This window comes from Saccostrea echinata, unplaced genomic scaffold, assembly GCF_033153115.1.
Source record: "Saccostrea echinata isolate AGI-Se365-2 ecotype Australia unplaced genomic scaffold, CSIRO_AGI_Sech_v1 ptg000002l, whole genome shotgun sequence".
NCBI classification, from domain to species: Eukaryota; Metazoa; Mollusca; class Bivalvia; order Ostreida; family Ostreidae; genus Saccostrea; species Saccostrea echinata.
The window spans coordinates 21,837,513-21,860,444 of NW_026889751.1; the positions used below are offsets into that span (position 1 = coordinate 21,837,513).

At 32.3% G+C, this 22,932-nt stretch overlaps 3 protein-coding genes across 3 annotated transcripts; 1 reads left to right on the forward strand and 2 right to left on the reverse strand.

The window, feature by feature from the left end:
• Window positions 1–468: 468 nt before the first annotated feature.
• On the reverse strand, window positions 469–5,185 carry LOC133178145 (lim and transglutaminase domain protein ltd-1-like). Its single transcript, XM_061312896.1, has 9 exons — window positions 5,033–5,185; window positions 4,432–4,545; window positions 3,101–3,339; window positions 2,794–2,996; window positions 1,712–2,604; window positions 1,467–1,632; window positions 974–1,254; window positions 688–873; window positions 469–558 (listed from the first exon to the last, which is right to left on the reverse strand). The coding sequence occupies exons 1-9, from the start codon at window positions 5,183–5,185 to the stop codon at window positions 469–471; spliced, it is 2,325 nt and encodes a 774-aa protein (XP_061168880.1).
• Window positions 5,186–7,932: 2,747 nt separating this feature from the next.
• Window positions 7,933–9,131, forward strand: LOC133178146 (uncharacterized). The gene is made up of 4 exons (XM_061312898.1): window positions 7,933–8,079; window positions 8,423–8,697; window positions 8,815–8,932; window positions 9,069–9,131. The coding sequence occupies exons 1-4, from the start codon at window positions 7,933–7,935 to the stop codon at window positions 9,129–9,131; spliced, it is 603 nt and encodes a 200-aa protein (XP_061168882.1).
• An 8,900-nt stretch (window positions 9,132–18,031) lies between these two features.
• On the reverse strand, window positions 18,032–20,526 carry LOC133178147 (lim and transglutaminase domain protein ltd-1-like). The gene is made up of 6 exons (XM_061312899.1): window positions 20,292–20,526; window positions 19,215–20,107; window positions 18,968–19,133; window positions 18,470–18,750; window positions 18,184–18,369; window positions 18,032–18,064 (listed from the first exon to the last, which is right to left on the reverse strand). The coding sequence occupies exons 1-6, from the start codon at window positions 20,524–20,526 to the stop codon at window positions 18,032–18,034; spliced, it is 1,794 nt and encodes a 597-aa protein (XP_061168883.1).
• Window positions 20,527–22,932: the final 2,406 nt, after the last annotated feature.

Here is a 22,932-nt window from a genome sequence, read left to right on the forward strand (position 1 = left end):
ATTATATCATTGTACAAAATCAATTCTTCACATCAGTTTGAAAGTTTGTTGATGTTTAATTTTGACACGTATTTATTGTTGCGTTTAAGCATAACTATGTTCTAGTATTTAATGAAAATTGCTATTTTAAATACATTTTAAAAATTGTAAATTTGTTTTTAGGTCACGATTACAATTCTCGTGTTCACAAAGAAGGATAACCCGTGTATGTGTTATCAGCCTTACTTATTTTACATTGTTCCTGGCAATAACATTATGTCAAGCTTTCACTTATCTAAATCTACGCTATTTCTCGTCTTTGTCAGTATACCGTTAGCTGCTAAATTTTCATTTTATCCATAAGAATATGGTAAATGGTTTTTTAATGCATTCCAAGTTTAAACTACATGTGTTTTGTGTAGTAATTCTATACACTTGTTAGCATACTGTGATGCAGAGACGGTATAAATAACTTTAATGTGCAAAAGTCTATATTTTTCTTTTGGTTACATTTTCCTGGACTTCTCGATCTCTCGAAGAATTTTCTGATTTTCTTATTTCTTCAATTACATCCGTCGCCTGAAATAATTGTAAAATTATAAAGTTCATGTATTTTTTTTTTTCATTACCAAAATAGGTAAAAGAGATCATTTGAAATCGATAAACACTTAAAGAATAGAGTAAATAGAGATACAGAGTCATTGTTACCCATTTGTAAAATGTTCCGAGGCCCGCACTGGAAGCTCGTATCCTCTCTTCGTCGTATGGTCGGAGTATCTGAGAGGAGTGATTTATCATGTTCTCGGTCAAGTGGACAGTGTCAAACAGACGCACGCGCCTTAGCAGCCCTTCTTTTCCCGTCTTGCGCATCAACGCCTGTATCTGTTCCCATTCCTAATAAAGAATACACGTATTACTTAAGATAAACTTACACATCTACATGAGTAAGATCTGGTTTTAAGAAAATTTATGAATAAATGCCAACTGTACTCACCTCAACACGCCTTTCCTCCTCCCCTAGAAGGATGTATGTAGCTTTCATGACATCATAAGCCATAGGTTTTGGGTGTTTATAGTTGTGGATTTCAGATATAGTTGGCTGTTGCATTTTCAGAACCTCGTGAGCAAATCTCTTCAGCCTTCGAAGCTGTGATAACAAATCATCTGCTTCTTCAATCAGTTTCTTAAGATCGGACACATACTCGGACGATTTCGCATTTTCTATTGCTTCTTCTAGTTTCTCGCCATGCCTTCTTGCAATTGCGTCTTTCAGTTCTAGTGATGTGAAACATGCACATATACGTTTTAATCTTAATTCCCAATTTTCATAGATTGATAGTTTTTTTATATACTAGCACTATTATAAAATCATTTTGAATAATTTGTCAAAATATATTAACTTCCCTGTTTGTCTGCCTACACACTGAACAATCACAATGTAACAGTAGCTAAAATGTACTAATGCTACAAATTTAGTATTTGTGTACCTTTACGCAGGCTCAAATATGTCAATCTTTCTTCTGCCTTTTGGCGATCTCCTTTGTCTTCCAGATCAATCTTATCGAACTCATCAAGAGCCTTTTGGAGAGCACTTATATCATTGGAAGATGTGGTATCTTGTAATGCCTTCCTAGTTCTTTTTTCGATCGCATTCTGTAAAACAAATAATGGTTTGGAAATGATGATACAATATTCTTCAATCTATGTTTAAAATGAAAGTAAAAACCCCTACCTCGTAAGGCCTCCGTTTTTTGTTCATGTTTTCTGAGGTCAAAAGGTAGTTACAGGCATTCTTAAATGAACCACCAGAATCTTTGTCCTTTGTGTTGATCTGAAGAGCATATTCTCCTTTTTGAGGCAAATTCACATTGATATCCAGCTCCTGACCTTTTATCTTATGATTCACGTGTTTTTTCAGCGTCTGTTGTTCCATATTATTGTGTAACAAAATTGTTTGCACTAACACATTCTTTGTAATGTTAAATTTCATACTGAAATTCTTCGTCTGTTTGATATTGATGAATCCAGTCTTATGAGACTGTGCTTGGAGCCCTGCTTCTTCTGTTAGAGAATTGGGACCAAATCCAGACTCTGGATTACAGGGAAATGGTTTTACATCGTTTACATCCTCGTTACATTCAAGTTTAAATTCACACAAAAGCGAATAGTCACCATAGATCTCCATCTTATAAATACCTTCACTGGGAAACCGAACACGAAACCTCATAGAAGGCCCTTCATTGAATACGGCAACGTATCTCTCAAGCTGTATTTCTGAAGACAGGGTTGTCTTTGATTCCTCGTGATTAAAATACAGCTTGTATACGTAAGAACATTCCTCCTTGTCTAAATTTTTTATCCCAATATCGCATACACCACCAACAGACGCATAGATACATTTAGTCGGTGTTGTAATTTTATGGTGATTCTCAAAATAGTTTTGTGTACAATATGCGATATCTATAAAGTCCTGTTTGGTAAATGGCTTTGTAAGCAACTGCCATTTTGAGTCAAGGGGAAAACATATATAGATGAACTCTTCTGCCTCCGTGAAGAAGAAATAGTCGTTTATATGGCTGATTGTTTGACCTGATGATTTTTCTTCTTTATCTCTTGCACCTTTTCCTGAATTATTTAACAAATAAAGTGGTTGCTTTCAAAATGCATATTACGTTCAATATGTCTAATAGAACGACTTTTTTTCACTAAAGAGAGTAAAATTTCATTTATTTTAAATAAAAATAAACAGTTTAATCAGTATAACATACAAATAATCTCTCTTTTTTCTACTTTTTCTATCATTACGTTTTATACCTTGGGTTTCTACTAGAGTCCATGTACCCTTTGAGTGACCAACCACTGCTGAGAAAGCCCAAAGTGGAAACACAAAGTGCCACCCTCCAGCTACAAATACTGCTGTCCATGAGTTGTTCAGATTGTCAACATTTTTGTCACCTACCTCGTAGGACACGCTCTTCCCAAGTCCACGTATAAGTACAGACGGAATTTTGGCAGCCCTTGATTTGAAATTGTATTTTAGAACATATATATCACTTGTGTACCTTTAAGTTATATTTGCAAGTACAATTTTTAATGGTCTTTCTTGCGATCTCTAACTCACCTACATAGGCTAATAAATAAGAAATTGAACGAGAGTTTTCTTTGTATAACTTGTTGTATAATGGTTTTGGGTGAAGTTACATCTTGGCTTTTATTGTCGTTTTTACTCGATTTGTTTCCTTTTGACCCTTGTAAACCAATCCAGGTGAAGATTGCTCGCACTTTTTGCACGTCATTTGTTAATCCTTCCGTCAGAGCACGTGCTATGTCATCAAGGGTCTGATAATCCTCAACTTTTATCTAAATAACAAGAGTTGTCATACACACCGCTGAACAAATAACACTTAACGTATTTTTGGAATACAGATAACATTGTCCCACTCTTCATCGAAACCAATCGATATAAGGTTAGTTATACCTGCTCTTGATCTGTAGAAGGAACATTGATGTTTAATTGCTGCAAAATTGCCTTTTGGTTTTATATTATTTTATAAAGGAGAGAAATAAATTGCAACATCTTTTATTTTTTTAAATTTTAATATCTATTCTTAGATAAAACTTTCAGGGGTGAAAATAACCATTTTACTTTAAATCTTCACTTAGACATTTAAATCAAAGTACAATGAAAAGCTAATCAATACGTGTTTCTACCAAAATGGATTCACTATTTATATACAATCTGCACTACTAGTTAGTATTCTATCTAGCTTGAAAATGAATAAATAATATTTCTTTAACATTTCAGAATTGTTCATATCGAAGTTCACTGAAAACCCGGGAAGGGAACATGCGCCGTATATGGTGTTTAAGAAATGTACAGTGAAATAACACATTCTTCTTAATTAGGTACGAAAATCAGATTGAAATATGTGATAAGTTGGTAAAAAAAACATAAAACCTTTACTAACATTTACATTGAAATTTATCACATTTACTTCTGTTCTATTTACATATCTGACATCAATAAGTAAAGATTTCAATCAACCAGGATTTCCAACATCTGGAATACAAGGCTAGATTTATAATCCCAGTATTATTTGAAAAGATTATCATTTCGCTGATACTTTCTATCCAAATAGCTTTTCATGCAATTTATATGAAATTTTCAAATCACTGAAAATGGTGGGGATATAATGTCTATATGTGACTCATCTCTACCTCAAAGACTGCGAGGACCTATCTTCCCTCTCACCCTCCCTACACCCCTCTGAAATTTAAGTTGGTAGCATAAATAATGTATAATACTTTAAAGATCTGATTGTACACATTCTTCTTCCTCAATTAAACATTATATGTATATTGTAGTAACATATATTTTTTCTTCAAATTTGACAATTTTTTAAACCAAGGTAATTATTTTATGCATTCTTTTTACTAGAAGATCAAAAATACCTGATTTGCTCTTTCATCCGCAGTATTTTTATCTTGTTCTGTAAATATATGTTCTTTTCTGTTAGAACTTGGTTTTGGTGGCGGGTACCCCACTACTATGTCCTCTAAATCTACCTGTAAGATTTACAAAACAAGATGGAAAGCGAGACGTGGTAGTTGCAAAATATGGAGTAAATGAAATTAATAGCCCAAAAAATTTTTTCTACATCTCTGATGGGAAAGGAAAAGTTGATTTCCTTTGAGGTAAATTTTATTTGTTGTTTTAAGAAGCATTAATTAGCACATAATGTGTTAGGAAAAGTTCATTCTTGAGGCTTCCGACTATGTTTTGCACGTTTAGTACCATTTCTTGCATTAAAAATTAAGTAACAATGAACACCGAGTATTACTATCCCGAAGACTTCCTTTGAAAGAAATAGGCGTACTCTTTTGATTCCAGACTGCTTTCATATGCATGCACCCATCTAATAAATAACCCACAACATGTCTGAATCGTCAATAATTTGGCCTAAGAACATTACATTTATTAAATCATTGATATTAGGTACTTCAACTGTTATGCATTTGCAAACACGTACAAGTTTTTAATTAAGGAAATTACCGAGTCATTTTCTGGTTCTCTCAAATAGTCCTCCTCCTTTTCCTTAGGTTTACTGTCGACCCCCTTTCCTTTTGGCTTCTCATGACTATCCCTTCCCCCGGGTTTTTCATGACCATCATCGGTTTTTGTAGACGTTGATCCTCCACACCCCATGAGGCTTTATCCTTAATGCGAGCAATTCTTCATAAAAATAAACTTTAACAAGGACTGAGTTGTCAGAATTGAAGAGAAAAACTGTTTGCTTGTCCAGGACTGAATCAAATGTCTCGTTTTCACCGCCTACCCTCTTGTCGTGGAGAAGAATTGTTTACTTAAAAAAGAATTGGTTTAAATATCGAGAGGGCTCCATCTAGAGACTGAGAAATCTATTTTAATTATAGTTTCCAAAAACTTCTAATATCAAGATTTCGTTAGATGAATTTTGTCAAGAGAAAAAAAAATCTCACCTGGTCTGTGATGTTTTTTGCAGGAGAAGGGACGGTATCCAACCATCCATTGACATAATATTTGTTTGAATCATGCAGCACAAGAACCGAATGATTATCGACGAGAAAAAGGACTATTATTAAATAAATATTCATGACTCAAGACGAGTATTTAAGCGTGTGTATTCCTGGGGTTTTCAGTTTAATGTTTAATTGCCTGTCTCTTCAATTTTTCTCCTCAATACGCATTCACTGGATTTTAAATACGCATTTATGGATCGCGTAATGAGTGCAATATATCATTACCTAATCAAAGGTGTATTGGAAATATGATTAAAGATAAGATTAGGAGCTCACCAAACCGCATCATGTTGCCATTTTTCCTCACTTACTACTTTGCGTCATTTACCATACTGTAATTATCCTGCAAGGGTCGAAACTCTCAATTTTACCAATTGAGAGAAACCTTGTGAAGTATTCAGCAATTTATAATGAAAATACAAGTATATCAAAACTTTATTAGTGATACATACATTAATGGATTCATATTTCTAAAAATTCACCAAGAAAAGGTATAAAAGTATCAAAACAAATTCACTACTTCTTAAACTTCTTATAATTTATTCAATTATTTTAGTTACTGTAATTCATATCCGGAAACCTTATACGTTTTATATATATATATATATATATATATATATATATATATATATATATATATATATATATATATATATATATATATATATATATATATAGATATATATATATATATAACGCACTCCCATTTTGGGGAGCAGATCGAGTAACAACTTTTTATAAAATCATGAATTAATTAATAGTTAATGGTGAATGAAAAACAAATTGAAACATTATAACAACCATTCAGACTTCATATTAAACACATTTTTAAAACTTATATTTGTAACTTTTGTGTATGTTATTAATAAATAATTTTTCACTCAAAGCAATAAAAAAATAACTTCTCAATTACTATGTGCACATTCCAACACAATCACAAATAGATCGGGCGCTGCTTCGGTCGATAATAATTTGTTAAAGATTACAAAATGAAACCATGAAATACAAAAGTCCACCTAATGGACTGATGAATGAAAAACTTTTGATTTTTATTTCATAAATGGTGACGAAGACTTAGGGTCCTGGGGGTCGTGACATAAAGCTTGCTTAGTTTTTGACTTAAGTAAGGTCATAATTATGTTTTAGGTGCAATCTTAGGACCTGCCTAAGTACTACTTAAGTATGTCGTTAACCGTAACAAAAAGTGGACTTAGCTAGGTCTTAATTAGTTAAGTCAAACTTATGTTCAAAATATTTTTTTTTCACTTATACAATGTACATATATTTGTAAAAATGATTTAGTAACGTTTTTAATTACACATATAATAAAGTTGAAGTCCTTACCTAATGGTTTTAGCTAGATTAGATTAGATTTCGTATCAAAAGTATATAATTCTGTTTATTCTGAATATTTGAAAACAAATATCGCACGGTCATATAGTGGCAATAGTGATTCATTGTAAATGCGTGAACATTGTTTATCACTCGAGACTGGGATGTTTTCAGTTTCCCTTTTGCTGTTATTCTTTTGTTTTGACAAATGTTCACTTCCTTTCAAATTGTCATTCGAACGTCTATGTACTTGAAATTGAAACAATAATAATTTAATCCTGGTTATAACGCCGTATTTGATTGGATAAAATTTTTTACTTTATATCGTATAAATTGGGTTGCCTACGTCACAATGACTTGCGTCAAAAACGTATCGATCCGCTTGACGTTACTTTTAAATTTTGTACAAATTGAAGTCATTTTTAAGGGCAATCAGCGTTTTTCTTACACTAAATGAATCAAAATTAAATTATAAGGAATGAAATTAATAGCTACCCAATTTATAAGGTATAAAGTGGGTTGAAACAGTTTACGCTTTTTTTATAAACCGCTTCGCACTTTTATCATTCACATGTACATCGTAAGTTTTCTATTATAAATTATGTGATCTAATTAAACTCACCTACAGAGGCTTAAAATAAGAAATTGTACGAGAGATTTCTTTGTGCAACTTAATGTACAATGATGGTGGGCGAATTGACATCTTAGTTTCTGGGGGTCGTAACATAAAGCATGCTAAGTTTTTGACTTAAGTAGGGTCTTAAGTAAGTGTTAAGCACATTTTTAGGACCTGTCTAAGTACTACTTAAGTATGTCTTATACCGTAACATAAAGCGAACTAAGCAAGGTCTTAGCTAAGTCATTCTTATGTATTGAATTAAAAAATTACACAGTATGAAAGTACATCAAGTAGCGTTGGTTATTACATGTGAGTGTGATATGTACTCACAGACTGAATATTTTTATGTCTTGAATCACGCCTGGCTATTGTCACAATTGTCCCAAGGGACAAATCTGCCACGGTCTTTTTCACTGGGATTTGCTTCTCGTTTACGGAAGATAATGGCTCGAAAACCAAATTTTTCCAGTCTGAAAATCGAAACTTTGATAGAAGAATTTCAGAATCATAAAGAAGTGCTTAATTCTTCGTTTAACAACACTTCTACAAACGCATCAAAACAAAGAGCATGGGCCAGTGTGGTATCAAAGGTAAATCTCTCTCTCTCTCTCTCTCTCTCTCTCTATTAACGCTGATTACGGAAAATTCAGTTATATGCATAATATGGTGTTTTGAATGCCGTATAGTTTTCCAAACATTTTGTAGCAAAATACATGTGAAATATATATATATATATATATATATATATATATATATATATATATATATATATATATATATATATATATATATATATATATATATATATATATATATATATATATATATATATATATATCTTTTTTTAATTTAAGAATTATATTTTATGTTTATATACATATTCTTACATCATAATTTAGGAAGTTATTTTTTTTTTAAATCTTTAAAATGAAGGTAAGCTCGGTAAGTGGAGTGATGCGAACGGCCGAAGATGTTAAGAAAAAATGGAGGAATGTTTCCAGCGACTCAAAGAAAAGGTTATCGTATGCGAGGAAGGAGGCTACCAAAACAGGAGGAGGGCCATCTTCAGCAGTGGAACCGAGTGCGACAGACGTAAGAGTATTGGAGACAATGGGACAGACAGCAACAGAAGGAATTCCTGGAGGAATAGATACAGCTGGCCCATCTTCCTCCAATACAAGTCTTCAGGAAACTTTTGTTGCTGATAGGTAATAATCAATGTGTTTTTAAATTTATAAGATAAATGAATTTTCACCATGACACAATATACTTTTATTCCCAAACAAATATCATAAGTGTCTTTAATTTACATTGTTTCCATTCAGCGACCAACAAGAGAGTGTGATAGAATCCACGTCAAAGAACACTTCCAGGAAACGGAAAAGATCTTCAGGAAATGATGAGGCACACGACCTAGTGGAAATAGAAAGGGAGAGATTAGAGGTACATTTGATGAAAATATCAGTACTGTATAATTCTTTTTTTCTGAATGAATATTATTTTCCACGAGTACAATTATAAAAGCAAGTACAATATACAAGTTATTATTGTCATATGTTTTTTACTTATACTTTAATAGGTAGAGAAAAAAAAGGCTGGAATTAGAAGAAAGAAGACTAGATCTGGAACAGAGAAGATTTGATCTGGAGGTAGAGAGGCATTCCAGGGGGTTTATGGTGTGTGACTCTCAAAAAGTGCTTAAGTACTATATTGTACCTGCAGGCTTTACGGATTTTATGTCATAAAATTAAATAAATCTTAAGGCAACGCTTTCCCTTGTTCTTCTTCTGTCATTCATTGCACCATTATAGCATAGGTCATCATTATCCTGTGGATGAAGTACTTCGGACTCAGGCAACTCTATTCTGTGATTGATGCACATGTTGTGCAAAACCGCTGTCGCTACTATCACCTAAAATTTGAAGATTTTGTCAAATCATAAAATTGGATTTTAAAAGTATACATTTCATATTTCCATAAAACTATTGGTTTATACCTTGCATGCTTTCGAAGGATGAAATAACAGAGGACCTCCAGTTTTATCCAGACAGCGAAAACGACCCTTCCACACGCCGAAACATCTTTCAACAGAGTTTCTTGCTTTCATGTGATAAGCATTATAGCGATGCTCCGAGGGAGTAGAAGGCTGTAAATATGGGGTCATCATTCAATGGTCTAAGTGGATATGCTGAATCACCCAAGAGCCATCCCTCGCTAATTTCACCTATATAAAATATTCATACCGCTATTAACATTATAAAATATATATCATGTTGTGAGTGAAATGTTAAATAACGTATAAAAAGTAGGCACGTAGTATTGGGGGGGGGGGGCATGAGGACCCCCCCACACACACACACACTTTCTTTTCAAACAGAACATTTTACTTTTTTATTGTATCATACCTTAGTCATGGTAATTTCTTAATGTTTTAGAAAAATATTGGGTTGAAAAAGTTGGAACCCAACACCACCATCCTCCTTGAAATAGAGATTTTGCGCCCACATTTTAAAAAATGATAAACGATACTATGTCCCTGCATAATACTATTCATAAAGTGTGTGTGTTTCTTTTCTTCAAAGAATGACATTTTAAATTAAATTTTATTAAATTCTCTAACACAATCCCTTCTTCAATATTAAACAAGAATGAAATATTCATAAAACTTTTATCAAAAATACATTCAATTTTATAAATAATAATTAATGGTGCTTTTCATATAAAAGTGTTTCATTTTATATATATATATATATATATATATATATATATATATATATATATATATATATATATATATATATATATATATATATAATACACGAGGCAATACGCTCTAGTACATTTTGTTTTTATCAGGAATAGAGTACATGTATATTATTACATACCGGATTCAAACTTTGTTGAAAGAGCACTGTCTGTCCATATGAATGAGTCATGACTGCTCCCTGGCCACTTTGCGACGATGTTTGTAAATTTCAGATCGGCGTCGCACACCCCCTGAACATTTATTGAGTGAAAACATTTTCTATTTACATACAAATGTTCATCCTTACTAGGTGATCTTATAGGGATGTGTGTTCCATCAATACATCCCAAAACATTGGGAAATTTAGACAGTTGATAGTATTTTTGCATAACATAGATTTTATCTGCATTAACAGAAGGAAACTTGATAAAATCACCCGCATGTTTATTGATGCTACATGACACATCATCAAATATTCGAGAAACGGTCATTCTCGACATCCCCTGGGAATCGCCCAAAACGCTGAAAAAACTACCTGTAGCGTAAAATCTCAATGCAGTCAATACCTGTGACGAAACACTGATAGCTTCATTTCTCTTCGTTGGTCTTTCCAAGTCATCTCTGACCAATTCACACAAATTTTCAATTAGATGTCTGTCTAAACGATACCTTTCTATCAAAGATTGGTCATCATAATCATGTAGATTTTCTCTGGTCTTAAAACTTCTTTTTTTCCTCCCACTTTGTAGAAATATATAAGCCGCCGCCATTCGTGCAATAATTGTGTATTCAAACTTTACTTTTAACATCTATTGTGAATAGTGTTTAAATGTCTTTATTCACAGACCTCTGAGTACTACTCACAGTTTCTAAGTGTGTTTATCAACTTTACCTGTCCTCGATTTATAATTATAATATGTACATACATGTACATATGTGTTTTTGCTTAATGAACATGTTTATATTGCTATATACTTGTATAAACAGGACATAATGACTCTTTACTCACTTGAAGAGGTATTAGTGTATCTTATTAAGTAGTAGCAAATGAAATACGTACTGATTGTTTATAGTTATTTTAACAGTTTTCTGTATGATGTGTTAATGTTATGTCTAAAACCTACTTAAGTCACCTATGTTGATCGCCTAAGTTTTGCTAAGATTTGTAATTCTTAGCATCCTTTATGATACGGACTTAAGTCAAAAAACGTACTTATGTCTTACTGAAGTATGGTCTTAGACTTAAGGTGGTATGGGATACCAAACGAAACTTCTCCTACATATTTATGTACCCAAATTAGAAGGATTTGAAATACCCCCACCTTTCAGTATATTAAAGTGTAATTTTAATAATTTTTTTATTATTTTAATGAGAAATACAAAAACGATTTTTTTTCTTGCATAATTCTTTTTTCATAAGCTTAATATTATAGACAGGCGTTTGCTAATATAAAGTGTTTATAAAAACAAAAATGACAAGAAATATGTCTTAGTATTTTTTTAATTTTCAACAAAAAATAAGCGTAAAAAACTGGGAAAACTTTATTTCTTGAAAACAGACGGATAACATTTCATGAAAGTCTACAATAAGAATGTATCTTAATATGTTAGCAAAGTGAAATAAACAAATTGAAAATATATATATAAATGGAAAATATAAAATGCATTAAAAATTTTTTGAATTAAAAGATCCGAGCGGAAGAGTTATCCTTCTTTATTTTCCAAGGGTTGAAAAAACCTGGGTGCTATTTTAGAAATGATGAGCATTTTTTCCCAACCATAAAAAAATCGCACTTTGTAGTTTTCAACTTTGAGCGGTTTTGAAAACAATGCATGGACAATCGCTTTCCAGGACGTGTCTTGTTCAGAGCAATTGCATTCATCTGAACGTTTTGGGACTATATACAACAGGTAGCTGATTTGTGACCAAACAGTTACTTCTTGAATTAAATAACAAAAAAGTCCAGCTCTGGTTAACGTGATAATTGATTGGTGATAATTCAGCACAATGTGAAGTAATCGCACTTATCCATGCCTCACCGCACACAAGGTGCTGTACAGTTACTCAAACAATTGAAATACAGCTTTTGCTTAAAAGTGTTCAAAAGCAGCAATGTTGAAACTACCTTTTACAGGGGTTTGCTTTTTTAAATGTCCGTTGTACAATTATAAGTAAATTTATATACTTGAGATTTTTTGTCTGTTTTTACTTAAAATGCCGACTTGTGAGAACTTGCATTGAAATAGGCTTCAGAGTGTTCTTTTCAACGGTGTATCTACAAATTTTGACCCGATAATAAGCACTCCTGCAAATCAAAACAATACTTCAAACGGAAATACGTCATAACGTGGAGGTATCCCATACTACCTTAAGTATCTTTTATGTTACGACCCCCTGTTGTCTTTTTTACCGATCCAACTCCAGGTAAAGACTGCGCGCACCTTTTGCACGTCATTGGTTAATCCGTCTGTCAGAGCATGTGCTAAATCGTCCATGGTCTGATAAACTTCAATTTTATTCTAACAAATGAACTGTGATATAAACTTTCTTGAAAATAAACGCCAGAGAAAAATCAAATTCTAGTAAATAACAATGTGCTAGTTTTCAGTGATACAAATATAGAGAGATTAACGTCACTACTGAAAAAATGCCATCCAAAAAGATCAAGAAAGTTCAATTTTCTTATTCTAAATGCTGCAACTGTATTTGTCTATAATGACTAAATAATAATAATAATAACGGAAGAGAATACCTTTCTTAAATAAAATCTCTAAAATATTTCTTTCAGACGTGATAATGGCCATTTTACATTTTAAACTTCATGCTGGGATTTTGATGTTCATGAAAAGGATGGGAGAACAATTTTCTGAGGCATTTCTATCTCATCAATGCGAATTACCTCCAGTCTCTTCCAATTCCCTTTGAAAGTTAAATACAGTCTGCAGTAATAATTATCTTATATAAATCTGCTGCTCGGTTATTAATGTCTAATATAGCACAATCTACCACCGTTTTTCAGTAATTTAACATCACATATTGACATTTATTTTTAATGTTTTTGTTTCATTGGTGTTTTTATTCAGCTAAAGTACAAAACTGACCGGGGAGTAACATTTTTAGGGTAACGTTTTCAAAATTAAACAGGTAGTAACGTTTTACTTGTCTTGGACTGAACGAAATAACTCTTTATCATCGCCTACCCTCTTGTCATTTGAAATTGTTTATTTGAAATATAATTTGTCTCAATATCCATAAAGGGAGGTTCCATATAGATGTGCGGAAATCTGTTTACAGTTTTAAGAAATATCCAGTATGTAGATGTTTTTAGAAGAACGTTTCTTACCTTGACTGTGATGTAAATTTCAGGAGAAGTATCGGTTTCCAGCTATCCAGTATCGTAATATTTGTTTTAATTGGATGAGAATAAGGATTAATATTGAATGATTAAAGACGAGGTAACAGACTTTCCGGGTCTCAACGACCTGTAATGCTTCTTAGACGATTTTCTCACTTACTCTTCGCTTTATTTACCATGGTGTTGTACTCTATAGCTAGTAGGATCGACATTTTACATTTTCCCAAATGATTTGATGAAAACATTCAGTAATTATGTGTCAATTAACCATTAAAAATTGACATTAGAGGAAAAACGGATCCTTAAAACATGGAAAACCCATGAATTTAAGAATTATTTAATATACATGTATATATAGTTTTACAAAATAAGAAACATTTTAAACGTTTCATTCATAAAGACATTACTTAAATAAAAATAATAATAATAATTTTTATATTGCCAACAATAAAAACATTTTATCTCAAATTAGCATTTTCATTCACCTTCACGGATGCCATTAAGAAATCATACGTCTTTCTGAAGGGGCTGATAGCGCTTTAGTTTTGATTTGTTTAACTCCCCTTTCGAGAATTTTTCACTCATATTGAGATGCCATCACTCGCCGGTGGAGGGCTGCAAATGTTAGACCTACAGCTTTGCGAACTTTTTAAGCTCACGTGGTTTTTTGCACAAATTAAAGTCACATTGTTACAATGTGATATTAATTATGTAACGAGACAACAAAATATACTTAAAGGTTATTTTTCTTATCTTATTTTCTCTTTATGTCACTAATAAATAACAAAATTCACAAATAATATTTGGTAGGACTTGGATGTACTCTTGGCTGGAAATATAACTACCCCGGTATTCCCAATCGTTTTGTGGTTTCTTGCCCAAAGCAGCCGTCTGTGTATCCGTTCATATGAAAGAAATAGCTTTTTGCTAGAGCGAAGCTCTTCAGTTTTGTCCATTATATATTTTTTGTAAAAAATAAAATTGCTGTTTTACTTAATTAGGGATATCATGTTTCATTTTACAATCCTTTCCATCTTCAACTCTCGAACTGATTCGCCTTTCTTGTAATGCTCAATTCTTGAAGATTCTCTTTTGACTATGTATGACCCGTTATTTTCTTGTCTAGACACAGTAACTGTAGCTTCTATTTTATGTACATTTACATGACTCAGCAAGAAGCGCAAGTTGATAACACAGTATTTCTAATCTGTTTGACTGCTATCAATGTTAAAACAAAATAAATAAACAAAAACAAACAAAAAAACCCCCCAAAAAACAAAAAATGGCATTTTTTTCAAAGTAAGTATCTGAAATTCAGCTTCAAGAAAGCACCGTCCTACTGCAAAATTACAAAGTTTCAATTCTTAAGGTGAAATATACCTCTGCTACGAATTTCACCATTTTTTTTTTTAAATTCCCAACATTGATTTTCATCAACAACAATAGCATTAGATTCAAATGGAAAATAGTTTGAAGCATGAAGCATTGCTTACTTTTTCAAAAATGAATATTATGTCTAATCATGATATGAAGAAAATTTGATATGGTGAATAGATCTCAACATAACATTAAAAATTTGAGGTATATATGAAAATAGTATTTACTATCATTCCTATCTAATTCACATTAGAAAACATAATGAAGCGTTGCTTTTTGAATCAGAATATCACATTGTTTTCTGTGCTTGTAAAATAAAATTCCATCTGCAGAAGTTATCGTTATTCAAAATATTTTTAGTGAAAAAATATTCATTAATTGATTATAAAAAAAATTCTGCATCTGAAATTTATATAACAATTTAAAGAATTATATGTGAAGAGATAAAAATATTTCAATTTCAACAGTTTAAAGGATCTGAGTATAAATGTTTTAGGGAAACTATTAAAAGTAATTAACAAAAATATTGGCAATAGAAAATAGAAACCAATATTTGTAACTTACTTCAGATTCGAATGAGTTGACTATATAATGGTCCTCATTATTAAACTCTTGTAAGGAAATTCATTACATTGCTTGAAATAATTTCCTTGTAAAGTTATCTCTCTTACCAGAGGGACATTACACCTTAAATATAAAAGTTTTTTTTTCAATCATAACAATTTATCATATTTTAAAGATAGGCGATGTTATATTATATTACCTTTTGACATGGTTTCCACCTCCAGTTATGTCCCTTTTCGGCACTACATTTCGATAAAATCGAGACGAGTATGATAAATTATCGAAGTACTTAGAAGAATATTATCTTCAAGATGTAAGTTTAAAAAATGCAACCAAATAGTATCAAAGAAAGCCCGATTGATTTTATCTTTAAATACCTATGGCAGAATCATCAAATTTGTTACATCGCACCATTTATTGATAAACTCACCGGCCTTTACAACAGCGACTTTGAATACTTACGATAATATTTTTAAGGGCGTATACCCTTGACATAAGATATCAAATGTATCTCAGGGTTCATTTGTCGTACTTTTGTTCGATAATGTGAATTATTATTATTGTAATATGTGACCTTAATTTTTGCGAAAAACCATTTGAGCTTAAAAAGTGCGCGGGGCTGTATGCTCTGCACTCATGGCCATTGAGCAGTGAGGAATTTTTTCTCTCGCTCCTGCACCTATTGAAACACGGGACCATATTTGTATGGCCTCATTCGAAGGACTTGTCTCCACGTCCAGTGGGATTCGAATACGCGACGTAAGGATTAACTCCTTACTCTGCAACTCTATAGCAAACGCTCTAACCACTGCGCCACGCTGGTGACTCGCTTTAGTTTTTGTGTTGTGCTGTGTAGAGCAGTTTCTCCTTGAGTCCTTGTTAGCATTAAAAATATCATTTCAACATTTCAATATCGAACGCCCCGTTGTAAAACAAAAAAAGTCTTCTGGTAAATCGTTCAACGACAATATTAATGCAAATTAATAGCATGCTAGGTAAAATGTTTCTTTTTTTTTTTTTTTTTTTTTTTTTTTCAAAATTGAAATTATTAGTTAATAATTTATTACCTATTAATCTCAATAAAAACCTCAATTAGTAAATCATAACGCTTGGTAGGGTCTTTGAAATGTTGTGACATTGAACACTTACAAGGAAGAAGTTGATATTAGAAAGTTTTAATTTGAATACCTATATTGAAAAATCCTCATTAATTTTGGGTTATTTAATTAAAATAATAAATATCTATCAATGGGAAATGTTAATGCCAAATAATATAGGGTGATTGAAGATCGTGTGATTGTACAGCCAACTCGTGCCAATATTCACCAATATAAGTTCAATAACCCTATATATTGTTATTGCATTGTTTTTTTTTTTACGTTCTAATTTGAATTTGAATAAAGTAAAAGTAGTCAATACAAATATCATTTAGCGACCAAGTGTGGTTCTCAAAGGATTGATAAACCTCATGGATTTGTGGTAGTGTTATACATATCATCAGGGCTTGCTCATTTTATCAAAACGATCTTGATTATGATAAATGATTCCAGTAAACAATACTTCTCTGAAGCTTAGACTGAATGTTTATTGTTTAACGCCGATTCGGCAATATTTCAACCATTATACTGTCTCATCCGAAGAAAAATTCAAAAAAAGAAAACAATAACTATGTCTCAAGCATTGAAATAAATAAATCTAATAATTTATTAAAGTTTATTAAAAAGCTTGTCATACAAATGAAAAGACAAAACCTTGATCAATAGATGGTTTAGTTTAATCTCTTCTACCTGATCAGTTTGCTGTCTTTATTATATAACTGTACATAATCAATTCTTCATATCAGTTTGACAAGGAAGTTTGTTGATGTTTAATTTTGACATGTGTTTATTGTTGTGTTTAAGCATAACTTTGTACTAATATTTATTGATAATTGTTATTTTCAATACATTAAAGATCACAAAGAAAGATAACCCGTGTATGTGTTATCAGCCTTACTTATTTTATATTGTTCCTGGCAATAACATTATGTCAAGCTTTCACGTATCCAAATCTACGCTATATGTCGTCTTTGTCAGTATACCGTTAGCTCCTACAATTTCATTTTATCAATAAAAATACGGTAAATACTGTAAAAGAAGAAATATTCGTGGGGGATTCAATTTCGTTTATTTCGTTGTTAAGAGTTATCAACGAAAATAAATCCCACACGAAATTTTTATTTGACTATATATTGAATATGGTTCCTTTTGAAACAACGAAATTAAATGCCCACGAAACCCTTTTAGATGACAAATGAACGAAATTTTATCCCCAAGAAAATGTGTGCTTCTACAGTAGACATTTATTGCAATACAAGATTAAACTGTATGTGTTTGGTGTAGTTATTCTATACACTTGTTAGCATAATTTGAAGTAGGTACGGTGTAAATGACTTTGCTAATGACTATATTTTTGTTTTAGGTACATTTTCCTGGACCTCTCGATCTCTCTCGAATTTTCTTATTTTCTTATTTCTTCAATAACATTCCTCGCCTGAAATTATTGTAAAATTATAAAGTGCATGTATAAATTCATTGCCAAAACAAGTAAGAGATCATTTAAAGTCGACAATCACTTAATAGAGAAAATAGAAAAACAAGAGTCTTCGTTACCCAATTGTAAAATGTTCCGAGGCCCGCACTGGAAGCTCGTATCCTCTCTTCGTCATATGGTCGGAGTATCTGAGAGGAGTGATTTACCATGTTCTCGGTCACCTGGACAGTGTCAAACAGACGCACGCGCCTTAGCAGCCCTTCTTTTCCCGTCTTACGCATCAACGCCTGTATCTGTTCCCATTCCTTTTAAACAATACATGTATTCCATAAGATAAACTTATACATCTACATGAGTAAGATCTTGTTTAAAAAAAAATTATGAATAAATGCCAACTGTACTCACCTCAACACGCCTTTCCTCCTCCCCTAGAAGGATGTATGTGGCTTTCATGACATCATAAGCCATAGGTTTTGGGTGTTTATAGTTGTGGATTTCAGATATAGTTGGTTGTTGCATTTTCAGAACCTCGTGAGCAAATCTCTTCAGCCTTCGAAGCTGTGATAACAAATCATCTGCTTCTTCAATCAGTTTCTTAAGACTGGACACATACTCGGACGATTTCGCATTTTCTATTGCTTCTTCTAGTTTCTCACCATGCCTTCTTGCAATTGCATTTTTCAGTTCTGTTTCATACACATATACATTTTTACTTTTAAAATTTAACTTATTTCCCAATTTTCATAGATTGATAGGTTTTTTTTTTTACTTGCATTATTTTAAAATTATTTTGAATAATCTTTAAAATATATTAACTTCCCTGTTTGTCTGCCTACACTCTAAACAATCACAATCTAACAGTAGCTAAAATTTACTAATGCTTCAAATTTAGTATCTGTGTACCTTTACGCAGGCTCAGATATGTCAATCTTTCTTCTGCCTTTTGGCGATCTCCTTTGTCTTCCAGATCAACCTTATCGAAGTCATCAAGAGCCTTCTGGAGAGCACTTATATTATAGGAAGAGGTGTTATCTTGTAATGCCTTCCTAGTTCTTTTTTCGATCGCATTCTTTGAATAAAGAATAATGGCTGGGAAATAATGATACAATATTCTTCGAACTATATCCAGAATGATCGTAGAACCACCTACCTCGTAAGGTCTCCGATTTTTGTTCATGTTTTCTGAGGTCAAAAGGTAGTTACAGACATTCTTGAATGAACCACCGGAATCTTTGTCCTTTGTGTTGATCTGAAGAGCATATTCTCCTTTTTGAGGCAAATTTAGATCAATGTACAGCTCCTGACCTTTTATCTTATGGTTCACGTGTTTTTTCAGCGTCTCTTGTTCCATATTATTGTGTATCAAGATTGTTTGCACTAACACGTTCTTTGTAATGTTAAATTTCATAGTGAAATTCTTCGTCTGTTTGATATTGATGAAGCCAGTCTTATGAGACTGTGCCTTGAGCCCTGCGTCTTTTGTTAGAGAGTTTGGACCAAACCCAGACTCTGGATTACAAGGAAATGGTTTTACATAGTTAACATCTTCGTTACATTCAAGTTTGAATGCACAAAGAAGCGAGTAGTCATCAAAGATCTCCATCTTATATATACCTTCAATGGGAAACCGGACACGAAACCTCATAGAGGATCTTTCATTAAATATGGCTACATATCTGTCTAGCTGTATTTCAGATGAAAGAGTTGTCTTTGATACTTCATGGTTAAAGTACAACTCATATGCATAAGAACATTCCTTCTTGTCTAACCTCTTCATACCAATATCGCATACACCACCAGCAGATGCATAGCTACATTTAGTTGGGGTTGTAATTTTATAGTGATTCTGAAAATAGGCTTGTCTACAATATGCAATTTCTATGAAGTCCTGTTTTGTGAATGGCCGCGTTAGAAGTTGCCATTTTGAGTCATTGGGATAACACCTATAGATAAACTCTTCTGCCTCTGTGAGGAAGTAATAGTCGTTTATATGGCTGATTGTTTGACCTGATGATTTTTCTTCTTTTTCTCTTGCACCTTTGCCTAAATCGTTTAATCAATATTATAGTGGTTGCTTTCAAAATGCACATTACGTTAATTATGTCTATAGAACGATTTTTATCAATTTAAGAGAGTAAAATTTCATTTTTAATAAAGATAAACAGTTAATCCAGTATAATGTAGAAAACAATCGCTTTTGTTTCTTTCTTATCATAAAATTTTATACCTTGGGTTTCTACCAGAGTCCATGTACCCTTCGAGTGACCAACTACTACTGAGAAAGCCCAAAGTGGAAACACAAAGTGCCAACCTCCAGCTACAAATACTGCTGTCCATGAGTTGTTCAGATTGTCAACATCTCTGTCACCAACCTCATAGGACACACTTTTCCCCAATCCACGTATAAGTACAGATGGAATTTTGGCAGCCCTTGATTGGAAATTGAAATTTATGAAATACATATATATGCATGTATCATTTGTATACTTCTTATTTATATACACAAATACAATTTTTAACAGTCTTTCTTGCTATCTCTCATAACTCACCTACACAGGCTAATGAATAAGAAATTGTATGAGAGTTTTCTTTGTATAACTTGTTGTACAATGGTTTGGGGTGAAGTTACATCTTGGCTTTTATTGCCGTGTTTACTCGATTGGTTTCTCTTTGACCCTTGTAAACCAATCCAGGTGAAGATAGCTCGCACTTTTTGCACGTCATTTGTTAATCCTTCCGTCAGTGCACGTGCTATGTCATCAAGGGTCTGATAATCTTCAACATTTATCTAAACAACAAGAGTTGTCATACACACCACTGAACAAATAACACTTAAAGTATTTATGGAATACAGGTGAAATTGTCCCACTCTTCATCGAAACCAATCGATATAAGGTTAGTTACATGTATACCTGCTCTTGACCTAGAACACGGATATTTAATTGCTGCAAAATTGCCTTTGGTGATTATTTTATAAAGGAGAGAAACAAATTGCAACATCTTTAATATCTTTTGAATTTTAATATCTATTCCTAGCTAAAACTTTCATGGGTGATAATAGTCATTTTACTTTAAATCTTCACATACTAGACATTTGAATCAAAGTAAAAATTAAAAAGCTAAAAAAAAAATCCCTAATCAATACATCTTTTTTACTACTATGGATTCACTATACATATACAATCTGTGCTAATAGATGGTATACTCTTGCTTAAAAATGAATAGATAATATTCTTTAACATTTCAGAATTGTTCGTATCGAAGTTCCCTGAAAACCCAGTAAGGGGACATTCGCCGTAACTGTGTTAAAGAAATGTACAATGAGAACATAATACATATTTCTTAAATATCTACAAAAATCATATTAATATGTTTGATAATTTTAGTAACATTAGCATAAAACCTATATTAAGAATTACATAGAAATTTGCCACATTTATTTGTGATCTATTTACATTCTGACATCAATAAGTAAAGATTCCATTTAACTAGGAGTTTCAACATCTAGAATACAAGGCCAGATAAATAATCCCAGTAAGATTTTAAAATGTTATCTTTTTGCCTACATATTCTATTCAAAAAGCTTTTCATGTGATTTTTTTACGTTTTTAAATTAATGAAAATGGTGGGGATACAATGTCTCTGTGTCTCATCTCTACCTCAAAGACTGCAAGGAACTACCCTCCCTCTCACCCTCCCGACACCCCTCTGAAAATTAAACATTAGTTCGTAGTAGAAATAATATAAAATACTTTAAAGATCTGATTATACATGCACACTCTTCTTCTTCAATTAAACATTATATAGTTAAATATCTTCTTTAAACTTGACAATTTATTAAGCGAGATAATTGTTTCATGCGTTTTTATGATTAGAAGATAAAAAAGAATACCTGATTTGCCCTTGCATCAGCAGTATTTTTATCTTGTTCAGTAAATATATGTTCTTTTCTGTTGGAACTTGGTTTTGGTGGCGGGTACCCCACTACTATGTCTTCTAAGTCTACCTGTAAGATGTACAGAAACGTAGATGGAAAGAGAGACAAAAAGTTACAAAATATGGAGTTAATGAAAACGTTTTCTCAATAGTCCTCAAAAATATTCTATATCTCTGATAGGAAAGGAAAAGTTGTTTTCTTTTGAGGTAAATTTAATTTGTTGCTTAAGGAAGCATTTATTAGAACATAATATGTTAGGAAAAGTTTATTCTTGAGGCTTCCAACTACGTTTTGCACGTTTAGTACCGTTTCTTGCATTGAAAATTGAGGAATAATAAACACCCGAGTATAACTATCCCGATGACTTCCTTCGAAAGGAATACACGTATACTCCTTTGATTCCAGACTGCTTTCATGCACCCATTTTATCAATAACCCAAAACATGACTGAGACATCAACAATTTGGTCTAAGAACATTACATTTTTAAATCATTGATATAAGTTAATCGCTACACTTTTGCAAACACATACAAATTTTTAATTACGGAAATTACCGAGTCAATTTCTGGTTCTCTCAAATAGTCATCCTCCTTTTCGTCAACCCCCTTTCCTTTTAAATTTGTAGACGTTGATCCTCCGCAACCCATGTGGCTTTATCCTTAATGCGAACAATTCTTTAACAAGGATTGATTTGTCAAAATTGAAGGGAAAAAATTGTTTGCTTGTTCAGGACTGAATCAAATGTCTCGTTTTCACCGCCTATCCTCTTGTCGTGGAGAAGAACTGTTTAAGAAGAATTGGTTTAAATATCGAGAAGGCTCCATCTAGACACTGAAAAATCTTTTTTAATTATAGTTTCAAAAAACTTCCAATATCAAAATTTCGTTGGATGAATTTTGTCGAGAGAAGAAATTCTCACCTGGTCTGTGA

Coding starts and splice junctions, on each gene's coding strand:
- LOC133178146 (XM_061312898.1), top strand. CDS start 7,933: ATGGCTCGAAAACCAAATTTTTCCAGTCTGAAAATCGAAACTTTGATA. Junction 8,080..8,422: donor GGGCCAGTGTGGTATCAAAG/GTAAATCTCTCT, acceptor TTTAAAATGAAG/GTAAGCTCGGTAAGTGGAGT. Junction 8,933..9,068: donor TAGAAAGGGAGAGATTAGAG/GTACATTTGATG, acceptor ATACTTTAATAG/GTAGAGAAAAAAAAGGCTGG.
- LOC133178145 (XM_061312896.1), bottom strand. CDS start 5,185: ATGGGGTGTGGAGGATCAACGTCTACAAAAACCGATGATGGTCATGAA. Junction 3,340..4,431: donor CGGATGAAAGAGCAAATCAG/GTATTTTTGATC, acceptor CTTGTTATTTAG/ATAAAAGTTGAGGATTATCA. Junction 2,997..3,100: donor TTATTTATTAGCCTATGTAG/GTGAGTTAGAGA, acceptor TTTCAAATCAAG/GGCTGCCAAAATTCCGTCTG.
- LOC133178147 (XM_061312899.1), bottom strand. CDS start 20,526: ATGTATTTCATAAATTTCAATTTCCAATCAAGGGCTGCCAAAATTCCA. Junction 18,751..18,967: donor ATATCTGAGCCTGCGTAAAG/GTACACAGATAC, acceptor TGTATGAAACAG/AACTGAAAAATGCAATTGCA. Junction 18,370..18,469: donor AGGAGGAAAGGCGTGTTGAG/GTGAGTACAGTT, acceptor ATTGTTTAAAAG/GAATGGGAACAGATACAGGC.